Source organism: Hemiscyllium ocellatum, chromosome X (genome assembly GCF_020745735.1).
Source record: "Hemiscyllium ocellatum isolate sHemOce1 chromosome X, sHemOce1.pat.X.cur, whole genome shotgun sequence".
In the NCBI taxonomy this organism is placed as follows: Eukaryota; Metazoa; Chordata; class Chondrichthyes; order Orectolobiformes; family Hemiscylliidae; genus Hemiscyllium; species Hemiscyllium ocellatum.
In genome coordinates, this window is record NC_083453.1 from 17,671,867 (window position 1) to 17,681,179 (window position 9,313).

Genomic DNA, 9,313 nt, shown 5'->3' on the forward strand with positions numbered 1-9,313 from the left:
TTGGATGTGGGCAATGAGGGGGGCGGGGGGAGAATGGGTGACCGTTCAGGAGGGGACTGGGCTAGCAGCACACACTGCCGAGTTGAGGAAAGGCCTGAGACAGCTGATGACAGAGAGTGGGCGTCGTGTCTGGGAGGAGAGGGGGGGGGGGTGGGCTGGGCTCCGCAAACGGACCCGTTCCTCCTCCCCATCCCCCTTCCCAGCCCCCGGGGGCACAGGGTGGCGGCTTGTTCCTTCCCTCTGTCGGCTGCTTCATTCAGGGCGGCTCCTTGTCAGCTGCCAGTCCCTTGGCCAGCCCCCTCACACATCCCACTGGGACATATAAGCAGCCGGGACAGCCCTTAGCTCCACCGAGCCGTTCAGTTTCGGAGTGTGCTCTCTCTCTCTCTCTCTGTCTCTGAGTGTGGGTCTGTCCACCCCCTGAACAACCTCGAAATGTCAAAGTCCATCATCACCACCACCACCACCAGCAGCAAAAGGAGCGGAGGGATAAGAACTGGAGGGAGCATGTATGGATCCGGGATGTCCTCCGGCCTCAATCGGTTGGGAAGCGGAGGGAGTTTTCAGACTTCCAGGCGTGCCCAAAGTGTGGTCCTGGGACCAACCCAGAGATTGTCAACCTCCCGATTCTCCACTGGCTCTCGGATGTCCAATATCGGATATAGCGGTGCTTTGGGCGGCGGCAGAATCAGTGCAATAGGAGGGGGCTCCAGCAGGATGGGCCTCGGGGGAATGGGGATTAGTTCCCAGGGACTGATCCAGAGAACCGCTGCCCTGGACCTGAACGCGCCTTTACCCCAAATCGACACCACTCAGAACATTGTCCGCTTGCAGGAGAGCCAGCAGCTCCAGGGACTCAACAACCAATTCGTTGATTTCCTTACCAAGGTAATGCTCAGTGGGGTCCAGGCGGGTGGGTTTCTAACCTGGGGGCTCTCTGTGGGGGGTCTTTCCTCTCTTGTCTTCACTGTCTCTCCATCTCACCCCCCCGCCAGGTTCGGCATTTGGAACAGGTCAATACTCAGCTGAGTATCAAACTGAAACTTCTGCAGGATCAAGGCGAATACAAATCCAACATCGAGAGTATGTTTCAGTCCTACATTGACAATCTCAAGAACCAACTGGACACACTTCGCAAAGAGAAGGAGAGGTTCGATGCCGAACTGCTCCAAATGCAAGGGCTGGTCGAGGATTACAAGAGCAGGTGAGTGAGCTGCTGCCGAACTTGGTCCCGGATCGGTTCGGAGGCGGGTTCCTGTCGGAACCAAACCAAATGCCAGCTGCAGAATGAGCTCCCTGTGCCAAACAGACACAATGTGGGCTGGGGGAACGGGCTGCAGAGTTGTTCTGCCGGTGCTACTGAACTGCACACGGCCGGGCTGTTTGTCATCTGGGAAACCCCGGCAGCGGGACTGATCCGGCTCAGAACATGGTTTGACAGGGGGAAAGGGGGGTCGAGTTGGTGGCGGCATGGGGAGGCGAAGGATAGCGGGGACACAGACAACCAGGGAGTGTGATAGGGACGGGGCAGAAAGACTTGAGCCTCGGTAAAACAATCTCTTTCATTCCAGATACGAAGATGAAATCAACAAGCGCACAGAGATGGAAAATGAGTTTGTCCTGGTCAAGAAGGTGAATGTTACAAAGCCACAGGCTCCACTTCTCCGTTTGTGGGCACCTTTGGTCAGTTTTATCCAAGTCTTTTCTCTCTGTGCCCTTTAGGATGTCGATGACTCGTACATGAGTAAGGTGGAGCTGGAAGCGAAACTGGAAGCTCTGACCGATGAAATTGAATTCCTGCGGAGTATCTATGAAGAGGTAAATATCTGCCTTGTCCCACCAGCACTCCTTTTCCCAATCTTCTCTCCATTCAAGTCTCATGCAATGTAACCCGAATGGTTTCCAATCACCTTCCAATCTTTCTCCCCGTGTCCTTCCCCTCCCCCCGGCCGTCTGTAGGAACTCCGGGAGCTCCAGGCTCAGATCCAGAATACATGTGTCAACGTGCAATTGGAGGGTGGTCCCAGGTTCAATGCGCAGGAGATCTTAGACATGGCCAGGAAACAGTATGAAGCTTGTGCCCAGCAAGGCCGCGAAGATGCGGAAGTTTGGAAACGGACCAAGGTGAAGCTTCCTATTCTTTGGCCCATCTTTCTGACTCGGGCAGGAGCGTGAACTGTGGGACTAACTCGTTGTCAATATCTGTTTGCAGATGCAGGAACTGTCCATGGCGGCTGGACAAAGTGGCGATGATATCAGTGTGCTGAAGTCAGAGATAAGGCAGACAACAGAGCAGATCCGGAGAATGAATGGAGACATTGACAACCTGAAAAAAGAGGTAGGTACAAGTCTAAAATCAATCTGAACATTGAAAAACACCTTTAACCACCTCTCTCTCTCCCTGTCTGTCTCTCTGTCTTCACTCCCTGTCTCACACCATCCAAAAAGCAATCATTCGTTCAGAAGCGATTGAAGGGTCGGCTGAATGCAGTCCATTTCTAACCGCCTTGGGGGGGGGGGGGGGGGGCGGTCTCACTGTTGTCTTTCCCGATGGGAATGTGTTGCTGGTCAGTCAGCAATCCACACCGTCCCGCTTTTCCCAAATCATGGGGAGGAGGGCGAGCCTTTTTGTTTTGCCAAAGTCTGGCTCGGAGCACTCGGGCTGAGCCTCAAACACTGAAGGAACTGACCAAATGAATCTTGATGTTCCTCAGCGTGTGAGACTGGAGGAAGCAATCCGGGAAGCGGAGGACCGCGGGGACATGTCTCTGAAAGACTGTAAGCTTCAGATTTCGAAACTGGAAGATGCCATCTGCAAAGCTCAGCATGAACTTTCCGCACAATGCAAGGAATACGAACACCTGATGGGCATCAAGCTGGCACTGGACATTGAGATCAACACCTACATGAAAATACTGGACACAGAGGAGACGAGGTAAGATCAGGGGTACTTGCTAATCGCAGCCATCACATGGAGTCCTGTGCAGGCAAATTCCAGTCTGCACTTGCAGTTGACTGGGAACTCTGATCCCTGAGAATGGAATGAGATGGAATGCAGGCAGTGTGAAGGTGATGGTGGTTGTACAGTCAGTGACTGACCTTCAGGTCCCACTGAAAGGTCAGGACCCCCACTCCTCACCCTCCAATTACTTGCTGGCATCTACTCCCTGTGGCAACAGTAACGACTGGGCACTTTGCCCAAGGGCAAGGGGCCTGACTGTGCCCATTCAGAAGTGTAGCCCAGGAGATGTGAGTGTCCCTGGGAGAGGGAGATACCTGAGGAAACAGAGGGAAGTCTGACTGTGATTTCCTGTCATTGCCTGTTATAATCTGAGAATGTTTCCTTTCTCAACAGGATGGCAACTGGGGTAAAGACCCTCAACATCCAGCAAGTACAGAGCCAAGGTAAGAGAATTGCCCTTTTCTCCTTTGATCAAGAAAGTTCTGGGGAAGAGCTTAAAATCTAATTGAAAACTGGGAAATTCTGGAACAGATGCTGGAAGCTCCTCATAAATGGAAATGCAAATAAATAAATTGTCTATTTCAAATTTGACCTTTGTCACTTCGTGCACGTTTGCTCAAGAGGCATCAAAGGTTAACCCAACCTCCTAATCAAGGTTTCTCCATTCACAAAGACTGCTAGTTTAGCTGTGTGTTTCCACAATCTTCTGTTAAAACAATAGTTTATTTTACTTGTCAATCCTGATTCTATGGTAAGTCACAAGATAAAACCTTATTTAATATTCATCCATGTATCAATTTGTATTGATAGTTCTTCAATTTGATTAACTGTAATAACCAATGTAGATTTTTAAAAGGTATTTTCTGAAGATGATCAGTTTTGACACAAGAGTAAACGGTTGTGTATTGAAGAGTGTTTCCTTTTGCTTTCAGGTGATTTTTCATCATTTGGTGCAATGTCATCTGGAATTACTCCATTTGCGGGTGCTAGTGCATATGAAACCTCCTTAACCTCTTCATCAAGCTTGAAACCTCCTCTGTTTGTGAAGAAAATTGAGACGAAGGATGGAAGGACAATTTCTTCATCTGTAACGCCCTTGAACTAGCGGGGAGGAAAGCATTCTATCCAGTATTTGTCTCACATCTCAATACAAATAATTTTCATCTGTCATCCAAGCCTTCGATTTCAATTCTAATAATCCTAGTTTTGCATGTTTGGGGTACCTTCTTAAAATACTAACACTGGTGAACTTCCAAAGCTACAGTCCTTTTCAGCCTTCAGGCCTTTGTCAGTGATGAATTTGCCTCAATCTATTCACCTTCACAAACCGTATTGATCAATCTGCCATATACTTACACTACGTTATGTATAACTGTGACATGCAATATCAGTTGCTGTTTCTCAGATTATTTTTGGTTACTTTACCCATTGCCTGACATTATAAGTTTTGCATCATGAAAAATCAAGTGTGTGCACACAATTTGGAATTAACTGGTGGGAATGGCTCACTAATTCTTTGTTGTCACTGACTAAAGTCTTGAAAGGTATCCAACTTCTAAAAGGCTCATCGTTGGGTTTAACAGGAAACAATTATTGGGTTCTTTAAGAAAGACACCAATGTTTTCTGTTCAGAACTGTTTCGTATTGTGTAACTTCTTGTACCAGATAATTTTCTTTTCATCACAGTCTGTGATATACTGAATAAATTTGTTTTCTGCAATTCAAAATTGTTCTTTCATTGTGTTCTGCATATTGACATCCTTATCTATTGCATAGAACATAGAATCCCTACAGGATGGAAGGAGGCCATTCAGCTCATCGAGTACACACTGACCTTACTTTTTGTTTCAACATTTCCAACACTGTTAATCTCCATCTTCTAACAGAGCAAAGGTGTTGAGGCTTTCTCTAAGTCCCTTAAGTGTAAAACATCAATCTTCTCCAGACATCCAAAGGCACCAGTGTAATTGCCAGTTTACAATCACCAGAAAAACAATCTAATTTTCTCTCTTCCAGGCAGGTCAAAGAGTGCAAGGCATGATAAAAAAAAAAGTCCTGGCTTGTCCTGATGATGATATTCACCATATTTTTAAATTTCTGGCACTTCATGGGGTTTCAAAAAAATTCCCAGTCATTTCTGTTTAGATATATATAAAAAAACGTATTTGTCAGTTCTTTTACTGTTGTCTCATACCTAGTCTTATAACATCGCACTTAATCAATTCTATCAAAGCAAGACAAAAGCAATTCAGAACTCAAATGTTATGGAACATAGAAAACAAATTAAGGAACGAAGCTCGAAAATGATTATAAAAATAAATAAATCAGATTTTGAATTCTCAAACTTAATTTCAAGCAAGTTACATACATAGGATATGTAAATCTACTCAATTATTACACCACAGTTAGATAGCATTTCTCAATAGCAATCCCAGTAGTTTTATTTTATCAACATAAAAAACAAATATGCGTTATTCTTTCCTTAGTTGAAATGTTCGCGTGGGTTTCAATTTTACTAAATTATTTCAACCTAGCTGGAAGATGAATGGGAATTATTGAGGCTCCTCCCTGTTCGCCGCTACCGTTATCAAACACACTCGTCATCACACTTAAGTCCAGCCATAGGTAAAACAAATTATCCAATAGCAAGGGCCATCATGTTAATGACTCATAAAAATGGCACCTATGACAGTGCAGCATTCCCTCAGAGTATGTGCCTGATGCTCTGAACCTGTTATCTGTTAAATTTGGGAGTGGATCCATCGAGCTTACTGTTGCATATAACATTCCGCGCAGGGGCTTTTCTATTTTGTTTTTTTTACAAAGTCAGTGCCCTAAACTGAGGAAACTCTAAATCTCCTGGTTATATATACACTTTTCCTTTTTTTTCCTGTTTTTTACCCCCACACGACTGCCTAACTGCAGTGGTGCTTATATTTTACCCAGTACCCATGTTGTGTGTGTGCACGTGTGAGACTCAACGAAAGACAACAGGTCTATAAATCTTTATTCAATTTCCACCAACAGGAAGATAGGAAACACCCGAGTGGCCAGTAACAACGGTGCCCTTCTCATCAAAGGGCAATGCTGTGTGATCAAACAATGAATGGGAGGGCAGGGATTAAATCAAAATAGAGTTAGAGGGGGAAATAATACACTCCACTCCCTGCGGTGCCCACCTTTCCCTGACAGCTCAAGGGTGGTGGTGGACACCATATGCTCCTTCTCTGACAAAACTGCAGAAGAGGGGCAGGCAATCACCCATAATGACCACCTCCACGGTCATTTATGGCCAGTTTGGCCAGGGTAGAGACCTTTCTATTTGTAACTGTGTCAGTAGGTCTCAATATGGCACATGCTCGTTAGCCAGCTTTTGTCTCAGAACCTGGACATTCTACATACTGTTATACCTAAATGGCAGAAATGGATGTATGTGCTGGTAGAAAATCAATTAGTAAAATCAAATTTTATGGTTCAGTGAGGTCCACACATCTGACAATACATATCTGCTTAGCAATAAAGAAGATGGAAATAAATATGTTCATTTTGAAATCCTAGAATAAACAGTTCATTTTCTCCCCCCCAAGACAGTGACAAGCTGTGCCCTTCTCAACAAAGGGCAATGCTGCATGATCAAACAGTGAATGGGAGGGCAGGGAGTAGAATAATCAGTATATTGATGAAAGTGGTATAACATTAGCTACTCTCCAATCCTCAGGTACCGATCCCGAATCTATCGAATTCTGGAAAATCATCACCAACGCATCCACGATTTCTCGAGCCACCTCCTTCAGTACCCTGAGATGTAGACCATCAGGCCCCGGGGACTTATCAACCTTTAGACCTAACAGTCTCTCCAACACCAATTCCTGGCAAATACAGATACCCTTAAGTTCAGGTCCTTCAGTCACTGTTACCTCAGGGAGATTGCTTGTGTCTTCCCCAGTGAATACAGATCTGAAGTACCCATTTAATTCTTCTGCCATTTCTTTGTTCCCTGTAATATATTCCCCTGTTTCCTGTCTTCAAGGGCCCAACCATTTTTTTGCCTTGCACATACTTGAAAAAGCTTTTACTATCCTCCTTTATATTATTGGCCAGTTTACCTTCGTACCTCATTTTTCCTCTGCGTATTTCCTTCTTAGTAATCCTCTGTTGTTCTTTAAAAGCTTCCCAGTCCTCTGTTTTCCGACTTAACTTTGCTATGCTATACTTGTTCTCTTTTAACTTTATATGTTTCTTAACTTCCCTCGTCAGCCACAGCAGCCCATGCCTCCTCCTGGGATTTTTCTTCCTTTTAGGAATGAACTGATCCTGCAACTTCTGCATTATACACAGAAAAACCCGCCATTGCTCCACCACGGTCATCCCTGCTAAGGTATTGCACCATTGAACTTTGGCCAGCTCCTCCCTCATAGCTCCATAGTTCCCTTTATTCAACAGAAGTACTGTCACATCCGACTGTACCCTCTCCCTCTCAAATTGCAGGTTGAAACTTATTGTACTATGGTCACTACTTCCCAATGGCTCCTTCACTTCAAGGTCTGACCAATTCTGGTTCATTACACAATACCAAATCCAGAATTGCCTTCTCTCTGGTCGGCTCCAGCACCAGCTGCTCTAAGAATTCATCTCTGAGGCACTCCACAAAGTCTCTTTCTTGAGGTCCAATACCATCCTGATTCTCCCAGTCTACCTGCATGTTAAAATCCCCCATAACAACTGTAGTAACATCTTTACTACAGGTCAATTTCAGCTCCTGATTCAACCTACATCCGACATCCAGACTACTGTTTGGGGGCCTGTAGATGACTCCCAAGAGGGTCTTTTTACCCTTAGTATTTCACAGCTCTATCCACACTGACTCTACATCCCCTGACTCTAGGTCCCCCCACGCAAGGGACTGAATATCCTCCCTTACCAACAAGGCCACTCCACCCCCTCTGCCCGTCAGTCTGTCCTTACGATAGCACGTGTAGCCTTGAATATTCATTTCCCAGGCCCTGTCCACTTGAAGCCACGTCTCAGTTATCCCCACAATATCGTATCTGTCAATTTCCAAAAGAGCCTCAAGCTCATCCATCTTATTTCTAATGCTTCGTGCGTTCATATACAGTATTTTTAATTTGTTACTGCTCTCACCCTTCCCATCAACCCCTATTCCACTCAACCATCCAGCATGATCCCTTTTCGAATTTTCTGCCTCATTGATACCGTTGTCTTTCTTGACTTCTCTTGTTCTAACTTTCCCTTCAACTTCCTTTTTATACATCCAGTTTGTCCCCTCCCCTCCGCTACTTAGTTTGAATGTAGCGGTGTTGCAGTAAAAAACCTGCCTGCCAGAATGCTGGTCCCAAACCTATTAAGGTGCAAACTGTCTCTCTTGTAGAATTTATGTTTGCCACAAAATGTACCCCAGTGTTTCAAGAACTTAAATCCTTGCATCCTGCACCAGTTCCCCAACCACACATTCAAGTCCATCATCTCCCTGTTTCTGGCCTCACCAGCCCGAGGAACTGGAAGCAAACCAGAGATCCTTGGACGTCCTGCTTTTCAGCCTTCTTCCTAGGTCTCCAAAGTCCCGTTGTAGTATGTGCCTCCTCTTTTTCCTGACATCATTTGTGCCGACATGTACCAACACCTCTGGCTCTTCACCCTCGTCCTTGAGGATTTCCTGCACTCTGTCCGCGATGTCTTTCACCCTGGCACCAGAAAGACAACACACCATCCTTAAATCCCATCTGCTGCCACAAAAACCCCGGTCAGTACCTCTCACGATGGAGTCCCCTATTACCACGGCTCTGTGCGATGTCAGAGTCTTCTGCTCTGCCTCTGTGCCAACTTTTGATTGGCAGAACTGGCCGCCTGCGGACTGGCAGTTTCTACTGTTTCCAACAGCTTCAACTTGTTCCTGACAGGTACTTCTCTCAGGGTCTCTTACACCTGTCTCCTCTCTACCTTCCTCATCGTCCGCTCTCTTCTGGCATGATTGGTTTAATAACCTCGCTGAAGGTCTTGTCCAGAAAGATCTCATTCTCTCAGATGAGCCTAAGGTCCTCGAGTTCTTTCATCAGCGCTGCAATATGCTCGGTCAATAGCTGAATGTGCACACACTTTCCGCACACGTACGAGGCAGACACACCAGAGTCATTGACCTCCCACATCAAGCACGTAGCGCACTGAACCAGCTGGGCAGTCATGTCTTCACCCTCTTCAACTGTGGCGTAATCACTTCACTCAACCGCCTTTTCAAAGACTCCCGAGCTGAAGCCTCACTCCTCGGTTAAAAACTTCCTTAGACCCTCATTTTGTAGCAAGCCTGTGGACTCTTAATTAAGGTTAGAGGAGGAT

The 9,313-nt window shown here is 46.0% G+C and overlaps 1 protein-coding gene across 1 annotated transcript; it reads left to right on the forward strand.

The window, feature by feature from the left end:
• Positions 1-333: 333 nt before the first annotated feature.
• On the forward strand, positions 334-4,689 carry LOC132805687 (keratin, type II cytoskeletal 8-like). The gene is made up of 9 exons (XM_060820870.1): positions 334-888; positions 996-1,204; positions 1,572-1,632; positions 1,723-1,818; positions 1,960-2,124; positions 2,213-2,338; positions 2,715-2,935; positions 3,356-3,405; positions 3,895-4,689. Exons 1-9 carry the CDS (start codon positions 436-438, stop codon positions 4,065-4,067), a joined length of 1,554 nt encoding a protein of 517 aa, XP_060676853.1. The 5' UTR covers positions 334-435; the 3' UTR covers positions 4,068-4,689.
• Positions 4,690-9,313: the final 4,624 nt, after the last annotated feature.